The sequence below is a fragment of the Mesocricetus auratus genome, unplaced genomic scaffold (assembly GCF_017639785.1).
Source record: "Mesocricetus auratus isolate SY011 unplaced genomic scaffold, BCM_Maur_2.0 Super-Scaffold_100003, whole genome shotgun sequence".
Taxonomy (NCBI): Eukaryota; Metazoa; Chordata; class Mammalia; order Rodentia; family Cricetidae; genus Mesocricetus; species Mesocricetus auratus.
Genome location: NW_024429188.1, coordinates 12,933,266 through 12,961,171, shown reverse-complemented (window position 1 = coordinate 12,961,171; position 27,906 = coordinate 12,933,266). Strand labels below are relative to the sequence as shown.

The 27,906-nt window shown below is 41.7% G+C and overlaps 1 protein-coding gene across 8 annotated transcripts in view; it reads right to left on the bottom strand.

The window, feature by feature from the left end:
- Positions 1-27,906, bottom strand: part of Frmpd4 (FERM and PDZ domain containing 4) — a 965,131-nt gene that overhangs the window by 631,922 nt on the left and 305,303 nt on the right. For 2 of the 8 annotated variants that reach the window (XM_040744039.1, XM_040744037.1), the window contains exon 1: positions 6,624-6,992. The exons of 4 other annotated variants lie outside the window; for them this stretch is intronic. Coding sequence is in view for 2 of the 4 variants with exons in the window: in XM_040744037.1 (XP_040599971.1) it covers positions 6,624-6,655 (32 nt within the window). In the remaining 2 variants the exon portion in view is untranslated. Of the gene's footprint in view, positions 1-5,386; positions 6,265-6,623; positions 6,993-27,906 lie in introns of those variants that run through there. 2 more of the 8 variants (XM_040744038.1, XM_005074174.4) reach the window with 1 other exon arrangement.

Genomic DNA, 27,906 nt, shown 5'->3' with positions numbered 1-27,906 from the left:
GGCTACAAGGAAACTGTTCTCTAGTCACAACAGGGCAGCTATACACATAATGTATATCTATCGTGACAGCGTACACAAGCCCCATGAAACCTCAAGCCAGATCAAATCTCAGCATGGAGACAATAGGTGGATACCCTAGCCCAGGAGTTGTCCTTAGCTTCTGACATTGGAAGAGTCAGTTTTCTTTAAGAGTATTGTCATTGGTAGGTCAATGGCAATCCAGTGGAAAGCCACACATCCATGAGCATATGGCCAGCACATATTGGAGTTGATCGGTTTAAAAAAGAAGGACACAAAATTGGGTGGGCAGAGAAGGAGAAATACATTTGGGAGGAATTGGGTGTATGAAAATCTCAAAGAACAAATAAGACAAATCAACAAAAAAGAAAGGGGAAAGAAGGAAGGAAGGAAAGAAGGGAGAAAGAAAGAGAAAAAGAAAGAAAGAAAGATTTCTGTAAGAGACAGTAAACAGTTTTGGCTTTGGCTTTGGGAGACAACATTTCTATGGAATGTTTTCAACTTTGCTGTTGTACAGAAAATTCATGCATAGACACCATAAAATAAATGAGCATGGCTGTGTGCCAATAAAACTTTACTTATGGACACCAGAATTTTAATTTCATGTTTTTCTTTTGTTTTGTTAAACCATTTAAAAATAACAAATTCATTCTTAGCTCACAAAATGTTCCATGATAGCAAGGCAGATTTGGCATTTAAATCATAGTTTGCTAACCTGCTGGTTGAACCTCCTCATAATTCTTTATTTGATATGATGATGTTTCAGATCATTTCATGGGCTTGGCGACTGAGCTCAGTTGGTAAAGTACTTGAAAACTTGCATGAAGTCCTTATTTCAATCCCTAGTACCACATAAATCAGGTGTGGCATTTTATCCCTGTAATCCCAGCATTGGGAAGAGGAAGCAAAAAGTTCCAATATCATTCTCAGCTACATAATTAGTTTGAGGACAGCATTAACTACATTCCCTTCCACAATAAAAACAAAAAGAAAAGTGGCAGAGAATGTGCTTGAACACCTTTCATCCCAGCACTCTGGAGGCAAAGGCAGTAGATCTCTGAATTCCAGACCAGCTTGGTCTACATAGAGAGTTACAGGTCAGCCAGAGCTACACAGAGAGACCCTGTTACAAAAAGAAACAAACAGCAAAAAAAAAGCACTTAATGATATATGAGAGTGGTGAACTTCAGGATGATATGTAGTTTCAACAATCCTTTTTAAAGCCTCAATTTCTTCCCACTATGTTAAGAGCAGAAATCAGTGTTTTTAAAATGGTTCCTTAAAGATTATCCATGTGTAAAGGCTAGGACTATTGTTCAGTAGGAGTGTTCATAGAGTCTTACATTCCATCCCCAGCACAGTAGACAAAGAGAAAGAAAGGAAAAAACAACATATGGATCCATTGTTTATCTACTAGTAATCCTAAACTAAAGTGGAAAACTGTGTGTGTGTGTGTGTGTGTGTGTGTGTGTGTGATCTGTATGTCTGTGTCCTTCGTGTCTGTACAAAAGGGAGAGAATGCCCAGCTAGCTGCAAGAGCTATAAGCAGAAAGTTAAGAATTTCCAGGATGTGCCTTTAAAGTACAAGTTTCACCATCACTACAGTGTATGACAGGAGAGAGAGAGAGAGAGAGAGAGAGAGAGAGAGAGAGAGAGAGAGAGAGAGAGAGAGAGAGAGAGAGAGAGAGAGAGAGAGAGAGGATCAAAATGGCAGGGATCATGAGCTAGGCGCCTTCTCCCTAAAGCTGAGTGACTAGACTTGTTCGGTGCACTAGCAGCCCCTGGGAAACCAAAGTTAAATATTCCTAAAACAGGAATCTAGTGCTGTTATGAAACTCTTCATCATTTCGACTCCTGACAGTCATAGAAGTCAGCAGAACCAGAAAGGACTCAGAAGACGAGCAAGTAGCATTTTTAATAAAATTCAAATCCAGAGTCTTTGGGTCTTTCAATGCCAGTCTCCAGAGCTCACTATTATCAGTGTTATTGCCAGCATTACTCGGGGAAAAATACAGGAGCCCAGAAGGCTCCACTCTTTTGCCTTCTTTAACTTCCCTCTTCCCTGAGAAGTGATTAGTTCTGGATAATATAAAGGAAAAACAATACAAGTTTCATTGTATGTAAGTAGGGTTTTCTATCAAGAAAACTCTAAATGAAAACATTTCACTCTTCTTCAAAAGTTAAGATACTTGCAACAATATTAGTACTTTATTATCACACATTTTAGTCACTGCTATATACCAAAACAATAATAATGGTAAAGTAAAATAATCCATGAAATAATTTAAAAATGTAAAATATAGCTTGCTGTGAATTTTCATGCTATCATAAGGAAGAATCTTCACATCAATACTGGGGACCTCACCATCAAATAGAAATGAAGTTCGCCACTCAATTCATGAATGTTTTGCTTAGTTTAATAAAAACCCCTATGAATTTGGGGTTTCAACTCACCTCTATCAGGCAAAAATGGCATAATCATATGTTTTTCTACTGAATTGTGTTCTACAAACATTTGAGAAAGTACATCTGCTTTACAAATGAAATAGTCAACACTAAGAGCAGTAACAATAAAAATATATGCCTATTTTTATACTATTACTGCATTATAAAGCAATCATCTGTAATGCTCTCATCTCCAAGGATGGAAAAATGATATATAGCTGTTACCAAGGAAACAGTAAAGAAAAACTGCATGTAAACTATCAAGCTGTTTAATAACCAGAAAATTAGAATACGAAAAACATCTTTGGACCGAACCCTGACACAGTGTGCCACACACAATGAATGCAATCAAGGGCCATAACTCACACAGATGGCTTAAAGGGTCACCACCACTTGCTAGCTAATCTAGCTTGGCAGTATTTATTTTAAGTGACAATGATAAGATGGTACTGGGTTCTTGAGGGGCAATTAGAACTCTGAATTTTCATGTAATTAAAAAGGCGCCAAGTCAGTAGATGAATAGTTAAATGTAGATGCCTCAGAAAGTCAAAGCACTTGGCTTATTGATTCCAGCATAGATTAATATTCCCTTCGAAGGCTCTTCAATGATCACTCTCTTTACTCACAGATCGGACATTTGGCAAATATCAGTTACAACATTTAAATGCTGAAGTTCCTAAAAACCAAAGACAAGACTAACAACCAACCTAGGGCAACTGCGTGTATTTGCCTGTAAGTAAGGAGAATTTGAAGCATTCAAACCACCACACTGATCAAAGTTAAATCCTTTAGGAAGATTACTCACCCTGAAATCAGGGAAATCCTGCCGTGTAAGCACTTTTATATTTGATTTTTCCAACATTGTTTAAAGTACAGGTGCAAACACACACACCTTCTTTCAAGGACAGACACAAACGGCTGCAAACCCCCTAAAGCCTTCCCTGTTCTAGCTTGAGGGCCATCCTAGAGCTCAAACTGAGCAAAAGAGGCACTCCAGTAAGTAGCCTGTAAGATTTCTCAGTGGGCATATTGGTTCAGAACTTAAGCAGTTTTTCCCTTTAGAACAAACGTTCCGGTGGATGACAAAAGGACAAAAAGTAAAATTCATACTCATTTACTGAATTTTAAAGTCTTCTTTAAATAAAGAAATAAAGATTCTAATCCCTACCCTGATACACACACACATACACACAACCTGGCATGGATTTTTATTTGTGGATATAATAAATCTTTTCATTGACATGGAATACAAACTTCCCCCAGGGATTCAAAGTTTAAGGATTACATGGAGTCTCTAGTCGTTTTGTGGAAACTGCTGGTTTTAGCATGAGGCCATCCCAAATTTTGTTACTTTAGCCCATACTCTCAATTGAACTTTTCTCTCCCCCAGTCTGATTTACATCTATCATACAGAGGGTACCACATCATCCCAGAATTCGCCCATAGCTCTTCCCTGAACATGGTTCTTATTTGCATTTGTCTGTTATCCAGCCATACATGGAAGCATGCAGGAAGTTAATAGGACAGTAGTGTGACTCCATGATCCTTTGAAATATCAGCATGCGCCCAAATAACTTGTCACAATACAGCCATCGACTACTTCACACATCTGTCCTCTAATGTGCAGGGGCATCTCATGGGTGGCTCTAAGACACATATTTCTCTAGCACCCCAGTATCTCCAATCTACCCAGAGCAAGTTGCATAGGGATCCTTTCCCTTGAGAAATCTATGCCTGACATGAACATTGATCCATACGGTTGAGGACATATAGGGATGGGCAGGGGGAAAAAAGACCTGTGGTTTTTGGCAAAGGACTATGAGTGCCTCATTTGGGAGTGGGCAATCCAATACAACGTATTTTTCTACCTCGGCTTTACGAAATCAACACATTTTACTCTTATTTGGGAAAAATAAAACTACCATGATACTCTCCATAATGAAATTAAAAAGTGCTCATCTCCTAAGGACAACTTCCCTAGACCTCCAGGGCAGAGGGCTACCTCTGCCACAGACTTGCAAGGAAGTGGGAAGACATGGTTTTCCAACAGCTCTCCTATCCATCTTTCCCAGTTATTGCCCCAAGCACAAGATATGACTTGTTTGGTTCAATGAAGGCTTTGGAAGAAAGCAAGGCAGGAGGTAGAAGACTGTTTTGACCAGATACTAACTACTTCGGTGGTCCCAGAGTGGCAGTGTTCCTTAATACTCTCCCATCAGCACTGCTGGAAAAATTGGCTTGATTTGATGATTTGTCTTCAGTTTCGATCATAACAGCTACTTAAGAGCATATTTCTAAATCTTCTAGGCTTTACATTTCCAGTTAGTCAAAGAATGGCTGAAAGCCTTTCTATTCTACCTCCATGACTTTGCCATCTGGGTCGCTGCTGGAGACATCCGGGTCAACCTTCAAACTGACTTTTCCAGAGCATGGAGGTCTAATTTAGGGATGGGAAAAGGGGAGACACTTTGGGTGCTTGCTGCTTGGAAAGCAGGTACCCAAGCTCCAAGTACTTTTGGCTGTCCTTAGCAAAATCGATTACAACAACCTTCTCTTGGTCTTTAACACATAATGTGACCCCTAAGCAACACTGGGGCTTTTCCTAAGGGAAAACAAGCTGCCCTGAATATCGTGTGTGTGTGTGTGTGTGTGTGTGTGTGTGTGTGTGTGTGTGAGAGAGAGAGAGAGAGAGAGAGAGAGAGAGAGAGAGAGAGAGAGTGTGTGTGTGCTCTATGCTTGCCGCTACAAAGCCCCATTAGAAAGGGAGAATAAGTTGAAGGTAACAACCCCTGGTCCTCTGGTTTTGGTCCTCTCTTAAACCCGACTGCTCTTTCAAGCTTTTACTCTTTCCAGCCCCCAGAAAAATAAAGCACCAAGTTTCTGCGGCGGCCCTAGGTGCAAAGAAAACCCGCGCGGTCCCTACCTGGAAAGCTTTGCAATCTTCACAAAGCTGAAGACATCCATGCAGGCAGCAAGGGACCCCAGAGCCTTGTGACTCCGTTGCCACTTCTCACGCCAGCAAAGGCAGCCTCAACAGCCCCATAGCAAGGACCTCAGTGCGCCTGGGGCTTGAGCGGCAGCAGCGGGTGGTGGCGGATACCCAGGAGGGCCAGTACCTGGAGGCGGCGGCTGCTACCCCCCTCCGGCCGTGAGCTGCGTGTGCATCCCCAAGCAGGACCATTGATGGGCGCCCGCTTCGGGAAAACTCAATGGAGAGGGAGCCAGGCTGGGCGCAAGCAGAGAGGACAGAGCGCGGCCCGGGTCCTGCGCCCCGCCCCAAGAGCTCTGGCCTTGAAGACCTCCAGGTTCCCAGAGGACCAGAGGCCAGGGCGAGGGGCACTGCTACTGCTTCCCCGCCCTAGGAGCCCTGTGTCCCACGCACCGAAGATCGCAGACTGAACCAGGAGGCGGCGGGCAAGCTTGGCACACGCGCACGCACCCCTCACAGCACTGCAGCTGCCTCCCTGCCTCCTTCCCCAAGCCTAGTCCCTTTCTCTTTTCCCTACCCCCACCCGCCCAGGGGGAGGGGGCACTCTCCTGTCACCCGTTCCCGGAGCCTCCAGATCCTTCAGATCTGCTCCAACAGTCCTTAGCATGCTGCAGGACCGTAAAACACCACCTCCAGTCTCCAAAAACCGTAGGGAGAGGGGTGCAACCGCAGGCGGCCCTAGGCTTCCGTAAACAGAACTAGGAATCGGAAAGGAGCAAGGATGATCAGGACCGGATTGTTTGTCAAGGGGAAGGGAGATGCCCAGTGGAGTGGGTTCGATATGGAGAGCTCAAGAGTTCTCTTTGCTTTCCCTGAACCACTGGAGCGAGACGTGGCTGCCGGGCTGGCTGGAAAGGTGTGTTCTTTGGACAGCAGCACCGCGGCAGCGTCGGTGAAATAAGCACGGGATGCATTTGCGGGGTGCAGGGATAAACACAGCTGCTCCTTACTAGAGGAGAAGGGAACTCAGGGTCCCAGGAGCTGTGGTGGGGGCGGGGTACACAGCTAATTGGGAGGGCCTGAGGATGACAGGAAGAGAAGGGTTGCAAGTGAGGTCTGGCGGACAGACGGAGCAATCTGCCTTTTCAAATTGAGGGTGGGCAAAAGCCGGAAAGGGGAGGGGGAGACAAACCTTGGCCAAGAAACACGAATGCAAGCACTAAACACTCACCTTAGACAGAGTAAACTCCAAGTTGCAGCCATTTAGAACTCCTAGGCTTGCTTCTCTTTTACATAATTACCTTGGATAATCACGCCTGTTCCTTAACTCCCTGCTATCTTTCTTGGAGGCTCTGGCTTCTTTCAGAGATCCCCCTTTTTTCTTCTCTCTCTTGGAGTCTGAAGGAGTCTTCTCCCAGACCCTTCACAATTTCTCCCCAGAGTCTGTGAAGGTCGGCTGGACTCAAGAGGGTGTGGGCTCCCACCCGCAGACAGCTTTCACCTGGCGACAGGGCCACCGCAAAGAGCCAATGCCTCCTGCAAAAGATTGGAGGCTCTGGCTTGGAGCTTGGAGGCTCCAGCTAGCCAGTGCGTCTCTCTCTCTCCACGGGATTAAGGAAGAGGAAATAGGTTTAAACTTCCTAGACTTCTGCTTCTGCCGTTATATTTAAAGTCTTCAGTATTCAAACCCAGTACTTCCATGTTATTTTTAAGGCATTTCTCTCCAAATTAAACATAAAATCGGTAGCAATCTGCACAATCTAGATGAAATAAAACTCAAGCATAAATTACAGATTTTCCTTTGAATAGGCAGGGCAAGTTTCCTTTAGTTTCTTATAGGCAGCCTAGTTTAATGTAAATTCTGTAACTTTTGGAGCCCAGGAAGCAAGGGAGACATTGGCTTTTGAACACCCTATTGTTTGCAGGAAATAATTATAGTTTGGGTATGCTTTATAATTTTTAAGGCACTTGTGCATTTGAGTCTCGTAGCAACCCTGTCATATAAGGCAACATGCTTTCAAACAGAGAAATCCTTTCTTTTTTATGCCAGTTTTTTTTTCAAACACAGATTGGAAACATACACACAAAACAAAACAAAACAAAATTCACCTACATCACTATGGGTCAGAAAAGTTTACATGTCTGAACAAAACTGCTCAAGAATCCTCTCTTCTTTTTTAAAAGTCTCTGTCCAACAAGGGGGACCCTGTGTGTTCCAGAACTTCTCTCCCCCTCTCTCCTTCTTGCCATTCCTCCCACCCACTCACCTGGTTCTAGCAACAGAGGCTCCTTGTTCATCTCCAAACTTATGTTTCCACTTTAGGCTTTTATCCTAAGCTACTCCCTTTGAAGTGTTTACTTCCTAAGCCTGGAATATTCTTCCATCAGATAGCTGTATGTTTGGCTCTTCATGCTTTCAACTTGTCATATGAATACTACTTACACAGAAACCTGTGGAAATAGTAAGACCCCCCCATACTCTGGACTCTAGGCACCCATCAGTTTGTCATTGTTTTATGATTTGTTTGTTTTCCCTGTTGCTATAGCACTTATCACCTGTAGGCATATTATATAATTTATTTTTATCATTGGTGTTTTCTGAATCTTCCATTGGCATAAATGCTGCACAAAGGCAAAGATCTCTTTTTGGTTTCATTTGGGTTTTGGTTTTCACTGCTAGATGCCAATGCCTAGAACATTTATCTTGATACAGAAAGACTTTAATAAATAATGTTGAATGAACTACATGTTCTTTAAAGTCACAGCCAAAATCAAACATCCCAGGCAAGTACTGTTGTCTCTGTTACCTCAGGACTGATGTTTATACATCTCCAAGCCACTGTCCTTCCCTTTAAACACTCTGTCCTCTTTTACATTACTTATGGTGGTGGTGAAGGCCCTCCCATGTTCTCCAGATTTTTTTCCTCTTCAGCCCTTCTAACACTGCCCCCAATAAAGTAGAGACCGACATCTTCCCTTCATCGGTGTTCTAACATCTGATAGCAGAGGATCAGCTTAACATCTATTGGCAGCAGACCAACTCAGTGATGGGATAAAGGGAAAATCAAGCAATGCCTTTGGAGAATATGTTTTGAAAAGGTATTTCCTGGGCTGAGGCTATAGCTCAGTTAGTAGAGTGCTTGCCTAGCATGCAAAAGGACCGGTCTTCCATTGCCAGCACAGAACAAACCAGGCATAATGGTGCATGACTGGAACTCCAGAACTCACTTAGAAGGTGGATGGAAGAGAATTTGGGATTCAAAATTATCCTGAAATACATAGAGAGTTTGGGTTCTTCTTGGAAATCATGAGGTCCTCTCTCAAAAAAGAACAGTTGTTGCTGCTGTTAACAGAACCAATGGAAAACATTTTTTTAAACAAGTACCCAATTAAGGAAGAAGTAGTGTAAGCTTTAGGGGTGTAGCTTAGGGGTAGAGCACCTGTCTAGCATGTACAAGTCCTTGGGTTCAACCCCAATTTTTGAACTAAAAATCTATTCCAGATATCACATAACTATTTATTCATCAGTGAATGTGACAGGAAATAGGCATTTCATGTACTTGTAGAGAAATCCTCTCCTCAAGACATCTGGTCTACCTGGAACAGCTGGCACTTGGGGCTTCTCGCTGTGCCAATTTCTGCACTACAATTATGAATGGTACAGATGCCTCCTCTCTACAGCAAACAGTACCAGGGGAAATAATTGTCTTTTCCAGGACTTTATTTTCCTCCAATAGAGTAATTGTCTGGTATGTTTTCTAACGGATTGATAGCATTTTCTAAAGTAAAGACCCCTCCTCCCCACAGCTTTATTTCTTAACTCCCCTGAAACATGCTAACACAGCCAGTTTATACCTCTGAGCCAGCCTGGCAGCCAGGATGACATCTGAGTGTCTGGTCTCTCAGCCCCATACCTCTTTCTGTGCCAGATGTGTGCAGCAGAGAGTCTGGGAGAGATTTCTTTGTCTAGCATGAAACAGATCTGCCTAAAGCAAACAAAAAGCCCCAGAGTTGTATCTTGAGGACCTCTGTGGTTTTCTGAAGATTCGGCTCCAGCCTGAATACTCTCAGAGGTCCTTCTAGACCTTGTAGAGTTACACATCAGAAACTATTTCCTAGCCTTGTGAAAATAATTGCTTAATTTGCTTTACTTAGAATCAACAGACATTCTGACAACCAGATGTACTATCAAATTCTGCTGAATACATAAGTGATTCAAACACCAGACTGAGTATAAGATATGTAAATCATCTGAGACTCAGTTTCCCCATGTCTAAAATACAAGTAGTAATACAACCTACCTTACTAAAATGACTTGAAATTGGTCTCCATGGGAACTGAGGCACATGACTGTTAACTCCAGAAGGACTTCCACAAGAATCTTGACCTTGTGTAGTACTGTTAGGATAAGTTACTTCCTTTAAGTGCACAGCTGTAAGGGTGAACAGGGAGTTGTGCAGGAACTAACCAAAGATGATCATCATTGCCTACAAATACAACACACAGTAGTGAGGCCAGTCACAAGGCCCTGAATCATTTTATATTTTGTGTTCTGGGGGTCTCTCAGGGGCAAGAGGGAGGAATTTCTTCACCACTGTTGAGGCCTTATCTAATTACCATAGATTGTTCTAGGCAATGATGTGAGATTCTATCATATAGTCAGCTCATATGGGGAGTGGCTTGTGCTGGTTTGAATGATAATGAGAATGACTCCCATAGCCTCATATATTTGAATGCCTGGTCTCTAGCTGGTGAAACTGTTTGGGGAAGAATTAGATGTGGCCTTGTTGGAGAAGGTATGCCACTGGAGGTGGGCTTTGAGGTTGCAAGATCCAAAACAAGGGCCAATCTCACTCTCTGCCTCCAACTTGCTGATCAGGATATAAGATCTCAGCTACTGCTCCAGTGCCATGTCTGCCTGACTGCTACGATTTTCCACATCATGATGGCTAGTCCTCTGAAACTGTATACAATACCCAATTAAATGTTTTCTTTTATAAGTTGCCCTGGTTATGATGTCTCCTGACAGCAACAGAAAATAAACTAAGACAAGGATAGACAATAGGCAGTAAGATGAAGAGAAAGAGGAGAAGAAAAAAGAATAAAAACGACTTTAAGGGAGAAAATAGAAAATTGATGTACAAAGAAATAAAGTTTCTTTTATTAGAAGAGAGTTAGCAGCAAGTAATTAAGATGTAGTAGTCATAGAGGACTTCTTTAAGGAGGTGACATTGAACTAGAGACAGGATGAACAGGAAGCTTCTCTAACTCATGGTTCATGATGAAGAGCGCACCACATAGAAGGACCAAGGACAAAACAATTACAGAGGCCCTGAGGCAAGAACAGCTGGGGTATGCCTGAAAATTCAGAAAGCTGTCAGTATGTTTGTCTTCAGACTACTGTGTTTGGGGAACGGAGATATGGCTCAGAAATTAAAAGCACTGGCTGCTCTTCCAGAGGACCCAGGTTCAATTGCCAGATGCCACATGCCAAGTCATAACTGTCTGTAACTGCAGACCCAGGGGATCCAACACCTGTTTCTGACCTTTACAGGAAGTACAGACAAGAATGCATGCAAAAATACCCACAAACATATTTTTTCATCTAAAAAGGATACTGCAAATTAAAACTTTTAAAAGAGCAAGTAGTAGCCAAAACCACCTTTAGTCAGGCAATTATGAGACAGAGACTTGTGGATCTCTGTGAATTCAAGGGCAGCCTGATAGACATAGCAAGTTCCAGGACAGCCAAAGCAACATATAGAGAGACACAGTCACAAATAAAGAAACAAACATATATTTCAATATTATCTCTTAGAAGCCTGTTCTTTTCTAATGAGATACAGAAAGGAGATATGTCACCTCTGACCTCCTGTGGCACCAGCACTCACATGCACATACTTCCCCTATATGTGTAATTGGAAACAATTGCAAATAAACTTTTAAAAAATATGCTGGAGAGATAGCTTTGTGCTTAAGAGCACTTTTTCCCTTGCAGAAGACATGAGTTCAATTCCCAGTACCCACATAGTGTCTTACAACTATTAACTCTAGTACCAAGAGATCTGTGTTAGTTCTGTATCAGCTTGATACAAGCTAGAGTCATTTGGGATCAGAGACTCTCAACTTAAAACAGTGACTCTATGAGGTTGGCTTATAGGCAAGTTGGTAAAGCATTTTCTTGATTGATTGTAAAGGCCCAGTCCACTGTACATGCTGTCCACCCTGGGCAGGTGATTATGAGTTGTATAAGAAAGGAGGCTGAGTGGTGGTGGCACACGCCTTTAATCTCAGAACTAGGGAGGCAGAGGCAGGTGGATCTCTATGAGTTCAAGGCCAGACTGGTCTACAGAGCAAGTTCCAGAACAGCTACATACACACAGAGAAACCCAGTCTTGAAAGAAAAGAAAAGAAGGCAGGCTGAGGATGCTGAAAAATGGCTCAGTGTTTAATAGCACTGGATACTCTTCCAAAGAACCCATGTTCAATTATCAGCACCCACACAATGGGTCACAACTATATGCAACTCTAGTTCTAGGGGATCTTAAGACCTCTTCTGGCCTCTAAGGGCACAACATGCACATGATGCACAGACATACATGTAGATAATACACCCATACACATAAAATAGCAAAATTAATATCTAAACAAGAAGAAAGAAAGCAGGATAAGCAACCCATGAGGAGCAAGCCAGTAAGGAGTATTCTTCCATGGCTTCTACTTCCAGGTTTCTGCCCTGATTGAGAACCTGCCATGACTTCCCTCAATAATGGGCTATTACCTGGAAGTATAACATGAAATAAATCCTTCCCTTGCCAGGTTGCTTTTGGTCATTATGTTTTATTACAACAGTAGAAAATGCAACTAAGAATCCAATACCTCTTCTAACCTTCTCTGGTACCAGGCACTAAACATTATGCACATACATATATCCAAACAAAGTACATCAAATAAATCAAAAAACAATAAAAAGTAAAATAAATCTTTAGATTAAAAAATGGTGTGTGGAAGAAAAAGGGATGGAAAGATATTTCTGTGGTTAATAGCATTTGTTGCTCTTTGCTAAGAATCTCTGCTCAGTTCCCAGCACTCACATGGCAGCACAGCATCACCTGTAACTCCAGTTCAAGGTGTTTCTGCTGCCCTCTTCTGCAGTTTGGGGCCCTACATACACACAGTTCATAAACACTCAGACAAAATCAAAATCAATAAAATCTTAAGAAGAGTATTGTGTTACTCAAATAGATGAATGGATACAGAAAAGAGGGTACATAAGTATACACAACTGAATTTTATTTAACTTTTGAAAGAACAAAACTATGACATTGTCGGGAAAATGGACAGAGATGGAAAATAAGTACATTAAGTAATATTAGCCAGATTTGAAAAAATAGCATAATGCTTTCTATTGTATTCATAACCTATATTTAAAATTATATGCATAGTTAAGTATATGGGGTAACATGGAAATAGAAAGGAGACTATGAGGGAGAAGCATAAGGGTAGGGGATAAAGAGAAGGTAATACAACATATGTGATATAGAAGCAGAAGGAAGAACTATTTGGAGAAAGAAAGGTTCAGCAAGGGGTGATGGGGTGAGCAATGGAGCAATTAATTGGAATGAATATTTTATATATGTATATGAAAATGTCATAATGAAACCAATTATTGAGTTTGGAGATATGTCTGGGGGATTAAGAGCACTGGTTCATTGCAAAGAGAACCTAGCTGTATTCCCAGAACCCACATAGTGGCTCACAATCATTTATAACTCCAGTTTTAGGAGATCCAAAGCCCTTTTCTGACCTCCTTAGTCACTGAGTACCAATATCATGCATAAACATGCATACATGCATAACATCCACATGCATAAAATAGTCAAAAATTTTAAAGAAATTTTAAATATTGAAAGTCATAACAATAATGAAAGGGGAGATGATAACACATTTTATTGAATGAAGTGAAATTTGCAGACTTTGAAGGGGATACAGGTTAGGTCCGACAGAGTATACATGTCAGAAGATCTGCCTGGTCTAGTTGTGGAATGAAGAGTTATAGGAGGACATTTTTGCAAAAAACAGCAAGGGCTCATTTCTAACTTGGCCTGCATTGCATTCTTGAGTGAACTGAGTGTGGTGGGTACAAAAGAAACTTCAATGCTAGATTTAATCATTCAGGTATAACACAGAGGTAGTGTCAAGCACAGAGAAGGATGGGACAAGGAAGGAGTGTATGATAGCCACGTTCATGCTAAACAGGATCTGTGGAGAGACAGGATGTAGAAGGCAGGGAGAGAGGCAATGTGCAAACTCTCTGCTGCATTACATTTTACAACAAAATGGTTTAATCATGTATAGCACATAAACTGTGAAGGTATTTCTATACGTCTGTGCCCAAGTGCTCTGCCAACCCTCTACACCTTGCCAACCCTCATAACACATCAACGCTCCAGGGTGTGATACTTGACTCTGCGACCTGCTCAAGGCCCTTTCTCTTTATCCTATGTCTGCATTTTTTTCCTAAAATCCTGGATAATTTCCATGTCCCTTCAAATATTTAGTTCTTCATGTAGTCTTGTTTGCTTGTTTTGGACAAGGATTTGTGTATTCCAGGCTGGCCTTAAACTTGGCATGTAAACAAGGATGAGTTTGGATTGCTAATCTACCTTCCTCTCCCCCCTTAGCTTCCTTTAAAGATATGAGCCACCACAACTGGTTTATACAATGCTTGGAATTGAACCCTGAGGTTCTACATATGCTTGGCATCCTGGCTAGTTTTATTGCCCACTTGACGGAATCAAGAGTAGCCTGGGGAGAAGCAGTCTCACCTGAGGGATTTCCTAGAGATGTGAGAGGGCCCAGCCACACTGGACAAGTGGTCCTAGTTTATATAAGAAAGTTAGCTGAACATAAGCCAGAGTGAGTGAGGCATTAAGCAACATCCCCCCTCTACCCATGACTTTTGCTTCAATTCCTCTCCTCAGGTTCCTGCCTTGAGTTCCTGCCCTGACTTACCTCAGTGACAGACTGTGACCTAGATCATTAGCTGAAACAAACTCTTTTCTCCCCTAAATTGTCTTTGGTCATATTATTTATCACAGCAGTAGGGAAACAAACTAGGACACTATGCAAGTATTCTACCAACTGCAATACAATCTGAAACCCACATAGTCTTTTAATAAAATCTCTTCGCACTCCTATCTCCTTCAGCTAATCCCCTTTGTTCTGCTGGCCTTACTTGCCAGACTTCTCTTAGAAGTTTGGTTGGCTTCCTCCCATCATGCTCTGATTCTTGCCCATCTGTTTTCTTATATTCAACGCTGTGTTGAAACCATTCCTGGACATATAACCATGGACATCTGTGTGGTAAATCCACCTGACAAGGTTCAATTCTAATGCTGCTTGACTCAGCTGACCATATCCTCTCCCTGGAAATGCTTCTGTCGCACAGCTTTGGGCCACCACATTGGTCTTGTTGCCTTTATTTCTTGCCACTTATCCTTTTTCAGTATCTTCCTTGTTACTCTTATTTCACTCGTCTCCATCATGTTGACACCAGAGTTTTGGCATTTGCTTCTTCTTGAGTGTCTTTTCTGACTTCCTAGGTGATCTCATTGGCTTTGGTGATGTTTAATATCATATATAGGTGACAATTCTGGCCTGGAACTCTCATGACTTCCTTAAACATCTCTATATTTGATGTCTAATATGTATCCCACAATTTAGGTGTCTTTAGAGTAATTACTATAGAGAAGACTCTACTGTATCTAACTGCCAACATCCACTCCATTACTCTAGCTACTTCATTCCAAACTCTAGAAGTCACCTTTGACGTTTTCTGTTAAAACTCACCTCAAACCAATCACGCGGTCTTTCAGATCTACTTTTGAAAAGGACCCAAACTTGGCCTATTGGTGGCATGTACCTGTGAGCCCAGATTTCATGGGAGTTAGAGGCAGGGAGGTTGCCTCAAGTTCAAGGCCAACCTGGTTACATTGCAAGTTTCAGGCCAGCTAGGTGAAGCTCTGGAGAACTTATATCAAATAAAACAAACTACAACAAAATAAAAAATCAAAATATTTACATATCTTACATATATCAACTATTCAATAATGGTCACATACCCAAACCACCATTGTCTCTGGCCTAGATAACTGAAATGGCCAACTAACTGGTGCCACTTCTGCTTCCACTGATCCCTGTACTCAATATGGTGTGTTGTGTTTTCCAGGAAAGTTCTGCTTGGTATCTGAACAAGAATTCCACTCTCAGGCCTTTCTGTCACTTCTGGGGATTAAACCTAGAACCACAGGCATTCGAGTATCATGCTCTGGCACTGAACTCAGTCTTTCTTCTGGTTTTCTACATTGCACTTAATACCATGGGTACTTTTTGGTTTGTTTTGATTTACTGTTTCCTCTACCAGAATATATATTCCATAAAGTGAGGGGTGGTGGACAAGGATTCAATGAATGAACTATGTCTGATAAACACAAAGTAAACTGCTTAGAATCATGGGTGGTTAGCAGCATGGAAAGGATCAGAATCCAGAGTCCTTTGTGCCCTGCCATATAATGTCCCAAAGATGAACCGGTACATAATGCAAAGCAGGTTGTCAGAGAGGTGCAAAGCCAGGCACCACAGGAAGGATTCTCAGAGGTGGTAACTTAGACCCTGAAAAGGGGCAGTTCATGTATGTACCCTAAAGGCAAGGTTCAGTGGGTTTGCATGAGTCAGGACATGATGCAGAAAAATAATCAAAGGGAGAAAGCAGACCTGGGTGTACAAGGAAGATAAGTAGTCTGAGGCTTTCCTCTACAGGGAGAAGGGAAGGTAGACTGATGATGCTTGACAGGCAGGCATAGGTCATGGACACGCACTGCACTTCCAAATCTAACAGAAAAGAAAATGGTTCTCAAAACCATAGCTTCCATTCTTTCTGAAGCAGAAAGAAAATATAGAATGATAGTTCCACATGAGAAGAGGGATTAGAGACCCTAATACAAAGGCCATCACTTTGACCCTCCAACTACGACATCCCTCTGAGCTTTCTCTGAACCTAGTTTTAGAATTGACCCATGATGCTAGTCTTAGGAAGTCATGGAATATTTTGAAGTAAAAAATGGTCTTGTTCTGGTGGACAATTTAATTAGAAACTCCTGGTGACTGTTAGAAGAGGACTGAAAAGAAGAAATCCAGTCAGAAGAGAGGGTCTATGGTAGAAACAGGAGGGATGGAGAACTGGGACAAGAGTGATGACTCAAATGTTAAGGTACATGTGGCAACTCATTTGTGCTTCCAGCACCCAAAGGCATAATGGAACAGGCTGGCTAGCTAGATTAGCCACATCTTTGAGCTCTGAGTTCAATGGACAAATATGCCCTAAACAAATAGGGTGGAGAGCAACCAGCATTGATACTCATACAACCACACAGCAATATGAACCTACACACATTCAAACATGCATTTCCATACACATACACATGAGAGGAAGGGAAGAAAAGATTCAGAATTGAGTTTGAATGAAAAATGATCAGAACTGAATGTTCGGTGATGTATGAAAACAGGTGCAATGGGATAAAAGAATTTACTAAATGTCAAACTTCAAGCCGAGGTTAATGGGGATGCCTCTGAGACAAGGTTTTGAGGAAAAAGACAGTGTGTTGACTTTACCACATACTGATTTATGTGGGCTGTGAAACACTCAGTTCAAGCTATGAGCCCACATCAGAAAGGTGCTTAGGACACATCATTGAGCCACTAAATAGGATGTATTTAGTACACATATTAATTTACCTTCTGCAGAGAGCTTTGGTGATCAACAAGGAAGCAATGTTTCCAGCTGTGGGATATACAGCTAAAGAAAGGGATCCTTAAGAGGCAAGGTAAACGATAGAAATAAATAAATAAGGAGGAGAGGGAAGAAGGAAGAAAGGAGGTATTTTCCTCCCCCCAGTTTCCTGCCTTCACTCTCTTCCTTCCTTCCTTCCTTCCTTCCTTCCTTCCTGCCTTCCCTCTCTTCCTTCCTTCCATCTTTCCTGCCTTTCTTCCCTTCCTCCCTCCCTCCCTCCCTCCCTCCCTTCCTTCCTCTTTTTCTTTTTCTTTCTTATCTTTATGCTCATCTTAATATTCCACAGAGGTGGGAGGAAAGACTAGAAATTGGAAGGCAAGACAAGATCATTTTTAAAGATTATTATTTTTATTGCTATTAAATAAGGATATGACTCATACTGTACATTTGTAAGGTTCGATTTTTCTAAATGCTTTTGTTCGTTAGTCCTGGAAATCACCCTGTAAGTTAGACAGGAAAGGTATTATTATCCCATTTTAGGGATGACAAAGGGGCGAGGCCAGAAAAGCTAAGTGGTGACAATAATTCTTATTAAATATGAGGTTTATTATACTACAAGAAAGTAGCATTTTTTTCGGTGTGATATATCCAGCACCCTGTAGGGAACTTACGAATATGGATTGAGATGAGGAAAAAAATGTCTCAAGTTCTACAAATACAATTCCATTTTTCCTCTTATGTTTAATCACCTTAAAGGGGACTTGAAATTATTTAAAAGTGGGCCATCATTTAAATGGCTCAACATTTGGTAAAATGGCTGGTTCTACAAGCCTGATGACCCAAGTTCAACCCACAGAGTATACATGGAATGAGAGAACCTACTCCTGTAAGTTGTGTTCCGACTTCTACATACCTGCATTATTTGATGATGTGTGGAAACTGGTAGGGATGAATAAATTGAGCACACACACACACACACACACACACACACACACTGCCATTAGAACGAACAAGAAACAAGGCACTAGGATTTTGATTCCATTCTCTTAGTGCTCCTATAGCTGGGTGTGGTGGGCCACAGCTGCAGCTCCAGCACTCAGGAATCTGGAGCAAAAGGATCTGGAACCAGCTTGGGGCCCATAGGAACACTGCTGTCTCAGAAATAAAACAAATAAGCAAGCCAAGAAACAAAAGTTGGTAATGTGATACGTGCCTGAACATTTCTAAGTGTTCACGTCTTCATCTGTATGCTTTACAGGGATAATGAGCTGCCGTGTCCCACTTCCCTTCCCATGCAATAGAGACACACAAGTGGCTCTTCCTAAAGGCCGAGAGAGGCAAGATGTTCTGAGAGCCCATCTGCTTTGGTAGCTTTGAAATCCAGACGGAACAGATTCAAGATCTGAAACTTTTACCAATCTGCTGTGCATCTATACGATGAAGGAAGATGAATAGCTCAGCTCACTGGCAGATGAACTTTATTCGAGGTTAAGAACTGCATTTGCAATAGGCACCTTTCACTGGGCTCATTAAATCACCTAATTCCTTTTATATCTTTACCCCTACCCTACGCGTAGCGTTCTAGAATATACCAAAAATCAGCTAGTAGAGGATTATAATTACAACCTTCCTCCTGAACCCCCCACTAATGTGATCAGCTATAGGAGAAAAAAAGAGTAAGGGGTCATTTTAAAGATCTTACAAATACAGGTTGTCATAATATGAATCTTTACTATGGCATACTATGTAATAATATTTTGAATTCTTATGTAATGTTTTAAAAAAGAAAAGAAAAAACCATAATGCCCCATTTGCCTGAGAGCCATTTTAGCATTTTGGTCTCATTTTAAACCTCTCAGATTCACTCTCACTTTTATGCTGTCTTTCTAACATACCAAAAAATGTTCCTGCACTTTGGCCTGGGCCTAGACAAAAACTAATCAAACCACTTTGAATAACAGTGCTTCTGCCTGATGGATAAATTGCTTCAGTCCTGAAGACTATTAGGACGGTGAACTTTAAGTAAGACACATGGACAAAACTAGCTGACTTGGAACGTCTCGTTCCAGGTTTTTGAGCTTTCCTTCATGTATTGATTTAATACTTTACCGATTAATTCACTCAATTAATATTTATTGAGCCATTCACTACACACAAACACACACACACATACACAGAGAGAGAGAGAGAGAGAGAGAGGAAGAGAGAGAGAGAGAGAGAGAGAGAGAGAGAGAAAGAGAGAGAGAGAGAGAGGCAGAAAAGGAATCCTGTCTAATTTATCTTTGTTTTGAGGGTTACAGCAGCCTTGTGTTGCCTCTTCAACAAGACTGCTTTCTCCCTCTTTACATGGGGGGGGAATAAAGCCCCCACCTCAGACCTAGCCAGTACTAATCTCAGCCTTCACTGATTCCAGTCTCGAAAAGCAGCCCTCAAATCTTGAACTGTAGCTATTGTCTTTTTTATTAATAAATCTTTGAAGGAGCTGGAGATATGGCTCAGCAGCAGAAAGCATGTATTACTGTTCCAGAGGACAGGCACTTTGCATTGCCATAACCCATATCAGGTGACTCACAAATACCTGTAATTCCATCTCCAGGAATTCCAACACCTTTGGCCTCTCAGGTCCCCTACACACAAGTGACACCAGCTCACACACACACACACACACACACACACACACACACACACACACAATTAAAAAATGAAGTAGACCTTTTAAAAAATCATTGAAAAGTCATTTTATTTTTCACTCAGTTTTTTATTGTTTATGTGGGGGCATGGATGCGCTTGTATGTGGGGGCATGGATGCGCTTGTATGTGGGGGCATGGATGCACTTGTATGTGGGGGCATGGATCCGCTTGTATGTGGGGGCATGGATGCGCTTGTATGTGGGGGCATGGATGCGCTTGTATGTGGGGGCATGGATCCGCTTGTATGTGGGAGCATGGATGCGCTTGTATGTGGGGGCATGGATGCGCTTGTGTGGGGCAGGCGGGTGCACGTGGTGTCTGTGAACACAGGCATGCACCTGCCACCGCAGGCCTGTAGAAGTCAGATGTCAGGCTCACACCTTCTCTTGAGAAAGAGTCTCTCGGTTGTTGTTGCTCCACTGCATGTACCAGGCTGGCTGCCCGCAGGTGTTTATGAATCTCTTGCCTTACCTGTCATCTCTCTTTAGTAATACTGCTAAAAATTTGGGGGATTCAAATCCTAGTCTTCATGCTTGTGCAGCATATTCTGTATTCACTGAGTCATTTCCCTAGCCCTGCAAGCTGCTTTCTTGAGACCAGGCAATAGTAAGAAATAGACTAAATGAAGTGAAGATTGTAGCACTGTGCGGGATGCTACAAGAAGTTTGGCTCCAAGGATATTGTTTTCCTGAAACAGCCTGCAGTGTTAACCTTCAAATTTACATTTCACAAGATAATGGGATCTCTTTCTCTTTATTTTGTTTCTTTTTCTTTTTGCTCCAGTCAATGAATACCTGAATAATTGGTACAAGGGGTGAGCTACTAGTTAGAGGTAGAGAAAAAGTTGTTTTCCAAATAGCTCCAAGAAACCTACTAAGGCAACAGTGTAAATAATTAGAGTGCTAGCTGGACAATGGCTATGAGCTACCACCCTGAGAGCAGGCGTCCCTGTTTAGAAAAACCCCTGGGCAACCCTGCGGGGTGAGGATCATTACCTCCAATTTACAATAACACCATGAAGCCCTTGGATGCTGCGTGACTTGCCAGAGATCACACAGCAAGCGAGGTGGAGGCAACAGTCCTCATAGAACAGCATTCTAATTTCTAATTCCCTGCTTTTTCCAAAGAATCGTGGCTATTCACTAGCCATAATGGCCAGTGGACCTGAGGAAGCCAGGAAGGGTGGAAATAGGAGAAGGAGAGGGGCAAACTCTAGTTGAAGGAGACACATAGAACTTGGAAACCAAACTCCTGAAAATGGGGCAAAGCTCTGAACTTGGCCTTGGAGAATGGTGGGAGCATTCAGAAAAATGTTCTGGAGGAAAGAACATGCCCCAGAGATTGAAGGGCCAAACCACAACCATGCTAGAGAAAAAGAACCCAAAACAGCACTACATGAGAACCTGAACCCATGACCTGTGCAAATGCTTACACAATACCCCCAGAAAAGCTGACAGATAGGAAGGGAAGATAACTACAAAGGACCCTAACAACCTGAAAGGAGAGATAACTTCAAAGGGCCCAGACAGGTGGAAAAGGGGAGACAAATGGTCCTGACCCCAGGGGACAACCAACCGGAAAAAGTTGAAACAACTATTGTGAACACAAATGGTACAAGAGATAAATCCCTGGAAAGTCCCCAATCCCCTGGACTCTGCAGCTAAAGAGCTTCGAACCCGTACCCCTAATCCTATTCTGTGATCTTTGCCTTTATAAACCCCCTGCAATTGAGTCTCAGGGCCTTTCTCCTGCAGCTGTTGTGTCAGTTTGCTAGACAAGGTCCCTGTCTAGAGTTGTATTGAATTTAATTAAAAAGACTCTTTGCTTTTGCATCAGATCTGGTCTCCTGGTGGTTTTGGGAGTTCAGAGTTCAGAGGGCCCAACAAGATAATGTTCTGAAGATGCAAATCATTGGATATATGGAAGAAGTCTTCCCTTTTCTCAAAATTTTCAATGAAAAGCCTATGTAAATAGAGTATTGAAGAAATACTGAAAAGAAAAGTGTACATGGTCAGTTCAAATATAGTCTCTTCCATGCTCATCGGTCCATCTCTCTACTTCCTTTCTTGACTGTACATTTCCACTTACCCATAGCCCATATTTCTCTCATCCCCTTTCATAGCTCACGTGGAACAAGTATTCTCTTATAGTACAGGCTCTGTGTTAGAGAGATACAAAAGATGTAAGAGACAAATTGTTCCACTCCGAAGATATCATTTTAGCAGGCGATGAGGTCCCATTGGTGACTCTGAACTGAGATGGTGGAGAAAGTCACAATAGGAAATTTAGCTTAACCCACGGAGCTCTGGTAGAATAAAGAGGGACAGGGATGCCAGGATGTGAAATCAACAAGGGTGTGCTTTTCTTGAACTCACATCATGGCACAAATGAAGGGAGAACATACAAAATGGCAGATATGGGTAGAGGGCTGTCAAGATTTTGGAAAGAAGGAACCAAGTGCCAATTGGAGGAATTCCCTCAAAACAGAGACAGAGCAGATGAGTCTACCACCTAGAGCACTAATTCTCAACCTTCCTAATGCTGTAACACTTTACTACAGTTCCTTATATTGTGGTGATTCCCCAACTATAAAATGCTACTTCATACCTGTAATTTTGCTACTGTTATGAATCATAATGTAAACATCTGTGTTTTCTGATGCTCTTAGGTGACCCCTGTGAAAGGGTCATTGGACACTCAGAGGGGTCAAAATCCACAGGTTGAAAATTGCTGACTTAGAGTGTGGGTTAGAGACCCATAATTTAAAATTACAAAGTGAAGGGATCATTATCAGAATATTTTCACAATAGACACACCTGGTCCAAGAAGAATTCCTAATAACACCAAAAAAGAAAAGCGGTTCTCATTTTCTTACTACCCTTGCCTATTGCTTTCTGAGTGAGTCTTTAATAAAACTGTCAGGTGGGCATCAGTGAGGAGGCCTAGACTATCTATTGGGCCTTGGGTAGAAGATCAGTATTTATCCCTCATATACAAGTGGACTTTGGGTGCCCATCCCACAATGAGAGATGCACTCTCACCCTGGACCCTTGGGGGAGGGTCTAGGCCTTGCCTTGGATGAAATGATAGACTACGGACACCCCATGGAGAGGCTCACCCTCCCTGGGGAAATGAGGGGGTATTGGGGAGGGGTTGGTGGGAGGGCGTGGGAGGAGGGGAGTGAAAGGGAGAGGGACCTGGGATTGACATGTGAAGCAACCTTGTTTCTAATTTAAATTTAAGTTTAAAATAAAAAAATACAATTGTCATTTTCTCTTCTGGCCCAAATAGGATACATTCTGTCAGCACCCACAAATTCCTCAGCACACAAAGATTTTCCTTCTATCCTGCTTGGAAGATGGTACCTATCTGTTACTCTTTCCACATCCATTATCAAAACTGTTAGTTTTGTGAGACAGCAAGATCTGTCATTCACTGCTCCCTGGAGAAGGAGGGTGGAGGGTTCTCTGGGATCCCTTTATTCTCAAAGCACCAGTTTTGGTTCTGATAGGAAGCCGTGGTATTCTGTCCACTATGGCTTTTTGTTAATATTACTGTTATCATGTTACTCACTCTGGCTTTCCTTAGGGTGTTCCCTCTCAATTGGCAGGCAGATGTCCTTCTCTATGGTGTTTCCTGGGTCCTGCTGTGTCACTGGCTAGTGGCAAGCTGTGGCTAAGTTGTCAGCTCTCTAATTACAGGACAGTCTAATTACAGACATGTTACACTTGCGGGGCATTATTACTCAGGCTCTGTCTACCATCACCCAGAAGTAATCTAACAAAATGTTAGTTGCAATTTTAAGGGTTTGATGAAATCAGGGATGTAAATTTTCTCATTTACTCCTGCTCATAAGGGTGCCCTTGAATGTTAGGAATGCATGACATGAACAGAGCTGAAAGAGCTAGAAGGAAATACTGGATAGGATGTGAAGGTAAGAGGTCAGGAGAATGGGAAAAGAGATGGTGTTTTCAGTGAGACAGGGCAGAATTTCTGTCTCTCTCATCCCATCTGGTTCCTGGGAGAAGGAAGCTTTGTATTTATTTGCTTAACCCAGTAACACTGGGACTATTGCTACAAGGAACTGTGAATGTCAGCAAGTGGGAAGTCTGTCTTTTGATTGTCTATCCTAAAGAAATTCAAGGATATAAATCTTTTCCTGTAGTGGAACAGTACAGAGCTTGGAAAGACAGCTTTCACACATTTCACCACAAGGTGCCTGCCAGAAAATTCCTAGAGAATGACCAAGAATGAGAACCATTAATAAAAGGAAGGCCAAGAAATGGAAACATCCCCATTTCCCTTGGGAGGCTGACTGTCAAGATACTAAGATTTCCACAGAAACAAAGTCGGGCACCATCCTGGGTTTTCTAGTGTGTGAGAGATTATTCAAAAGGAAGACCACTTCCTTTCTGGCAACACTCCCTTCTGCTTTTGTGAAACCTTAGAAGGTATCTTTAATTTAAACCCCAGGTTAACCTAATATCTCAGGATGTGTAAGCTACAGGAGAAGATTCCAGAACATTAGCTGAAGCTGTACTTTTCTAAAACATTTCAGTATTATTTTTCAATATTTTTCTGGGTAAGTATACAAATCTACCATAAATATTATGTAAATGGTATCTTCTAGATTCGTGCAGTGTACAGTCTGCATAACTATAACGAGGGTCTAGCTTTGAACAGGGATAGGGCCTCCCACCTGTTTACAGTCTTGTTTTTCAAGGTTCTTGGCTATCTTGCTGTGATGTACCAAGAAACCAAGAACACAGTAGCCAACATAGTCATTCTCACTGGGTAGTTGTCCTATCTTGACAGTTTGCCTGTCACAAGAAATGGGCTTTTCCTGTAGGTAACTCCAATGAAGCTATTCAGTTCACCTAAGTATAATTGTGTATGATCATTTCGTTTAATGTCACTAGGACCCTATTTATGGTGAAAAAAAGTTGGTTCACATGTCTTCAGAAAAGTTTAAGTAACAGACGTCCGTGTCTAATTTACTTGGCCATGTGCTCATTTTCCTCACATAGAAGATCAGAGTAACAATTATGCCTAACTTGTAAGTATATGTTGAGATTCCCTCTAGACAAAGAACTTCCAGCAATGTCTTAATGCCATGTGGCTCCAGACTCCACTGCAACTAGAAACTCACAGAATGCTTCTTTCTACTGACATGGAGCCACATTTTGATACTAAGTCTCTATCTTCCCAAGAACCATGCCTTCAGCCTAAACTCCACTTGTTTTAGTGACTCAGAGATGACTTACCTCAGAGAATCACCACAGCAAAAGAATGGGACATGTTGCAAGACTTGGATGTGACTTTGTTGCCTAGGGAACTAAGCACACAGTTCAGCTTCATCTTGTGTCAGTTTGTGACAGATCCCAAAGCTGTTTACTCTGACAGATTCTCATGCCTGTCCAACTGCCTACTATACGACCAAAGGAAGAGGAAATGTTTCAATATGCATGCATCACCCTGTGAGAAACCATGTTGCCTAGACAAAGTTGTGGTCTACTGAATTTCAGTTTCCTTTTCAGAAGCCCCACTTACTTTTAAAATAGTTTAAGCTTCACCCAAAAACCTGTTTGAGTAATCTATCAAATTTACTGTGTTCAAAAAACTATTTAAATACTTATAATTTTTTATGAATAAGAATAAGTGCCAGAGAGGTGGCTCAACATTCATGGATATTTGCCAAATAGTCTGAGGACCTGAGTTGAAAGCTAGAACCCACAGTAGGAGGAGAAAAATGACTCCTAAAAGTAGCCCTCTGAGGCCAGGCATGATGGCAGAAGTCTTCAGTCCCAGCACTTGGGAGGCAAAGACAGACAAATCTGTTTGAGTCTCAGGCCAGTGTAGCCTACATAGTGAGTTCTAGACCATCTAGTTAAACCTAAGAATCTACATCAGGAAAAACAAAATTGTCCCCTGACATACACTGACAAACATACACACATACATACACACACACACACACACACACACACACACACACACGACAATAAAGTTAAAAAATAATCCTAAAGTAAAAAATGAAATAATGACAAAATGATTACCTGTTAGCATAAATAGCATTGTAAATGAAAAAAAAAAGCTCTCTATTTCCAAAGGAATAATAGTGGGATCAGTGGCACTGCTTTACATTTCTGTAAATGTCTTTAAGCTCTGGCTTAAAGAAGGCAGCTGGAGTCTCCTATCTGCTTCACCATTCAATCTGTTGAGATATCACACATCACACAGCCCCAGGAAAACTCCACAGACACTAATGAGATAATGAGACTGAAAACAGCCAAGTCTTAGTCTTACTAGGAGAATCCTTTTTGACCTTGCATCCCTCCTAAATGAATCTTGATGATCCCAGGACTCCCAGACCACCTGTGAGGAGTTACTAGAATTGGGAAACAATGCAGTTCAGCTGTCAGCAGACCTCACTAGTGGGCAGGAGGAGCTTTGCTTATGTTGTCTTTTAGGCAACCTTATCATAATGTATGCTAAAGTAAGTGCAGCATTAATATATACTTTATTCCCATGGGCAGAAACAAAGTATTAAGCAAGAACTCAGATGCTTTATTTTGGATCATATATTTGGAATTGAAGTCTTGGGCATTTTCAACCCACTCAAATTTCTTGCTATATGGAGATGGCTGGGTAAACAAGTAGAGACGATCAGAAAACACACACACACACAGCACACCTTGCAAAGGCAAACCCTATCTCATCTACTCTTACCTTAAAGCTATATTTGGTATTTTTCAATTTTCCTTTTATTTTATTATTTTACATGTATGAGTGTTAAACTTGCGTGTATGTATATATGTTCACAATGCGTATGCCTACTAATGGTTGTGAGCCATTATGTGGGTGCTGAGAAGAGAACATGGGTCCTCTGCAAGAACAGCTAGTTCCCTTAGCTGCTAAGTCATCTCTCCAGCCCCTATATTTGGTATTTTTGATGCATCAAGCAGAGACACAATTCTGTGATCCAATAACAGGAGACAGATACTCTATGACAACGCTATGGAGTAATTGTGGGGTAGACTAATTGAGAAAGATAATGCACCACATAACCTTTATTTAAAAACTCCCAGCTATTGTTTGCTAACTTGAAAATCTGTCAGTGTTCCCATTTCCTTTTCTAGTACCCAATTTCTCCTTCCTGTCTTCCCCATGGTCACTCAAAATTGTCCTCAGTTATCCAGGAACATTTAGCTTTCACCCTCAGTACATACTTCCCATTCTACAAAAGAAAACTCAATGACCGAAGATTATTTCCTTTCACTTGAATGTCCCATAGAGAACTCCATTAAGTAATTTGATCATATCTGGAATGACTCACTAAGAAATAAGAAAGCTCATGATATGTCTTTGTTTTTGCTTCCTGTTTCTGTTAGGTGGTATAAGACAGAGTTCAGTCTCAAGGAGCTAGAGGCCATCTCCACAGGGTCCTCTAATTTCTCTCCTCTGCCTGTGATGCCACATTCTGCTCCTACCGGTGCCTTTAGCCCCTGTATACACAGGTGAGGTCAGCCCATGAATGGCTCCAATTGCATCCTGTAAGGGTGAGTTTCTGCTGTCTTAATAGCCTGGATTACTCTGTGCACAATTTCCCAACAACAGAGATGAGATCCACGTGACCTGCTTCTTTTTCATGACTGAGGAAATTCCCACATCATCATTCTGTCTTTTCTTCTCCAGGCTAAACAAGCTTATCAACTTCCTTAAATTGAAACTCACATTTCATTTCCTTTCCCTTTTATCATTTGCTTAGCTTTCTGTTACCCCCCCCTCAAATTCTTCCATGTGATCTTTGAAGTTCACAATCCCATATTGCACTCAGCCTCTTATAAGGTTTGTTTTCAACCATGTAACAGACAATAAAAGTTAATTCTTAATTTTTCATATGATATAGTGATAGCATGTTAATTTCAGAATTAAATTTGTATGTCTCTTTATATAACATGAAAAACTGGCCAAGAGAAATACAAGGAAGTCATGAAACAATCCCAAGGTGTTAAATTCTTTTATATGACTC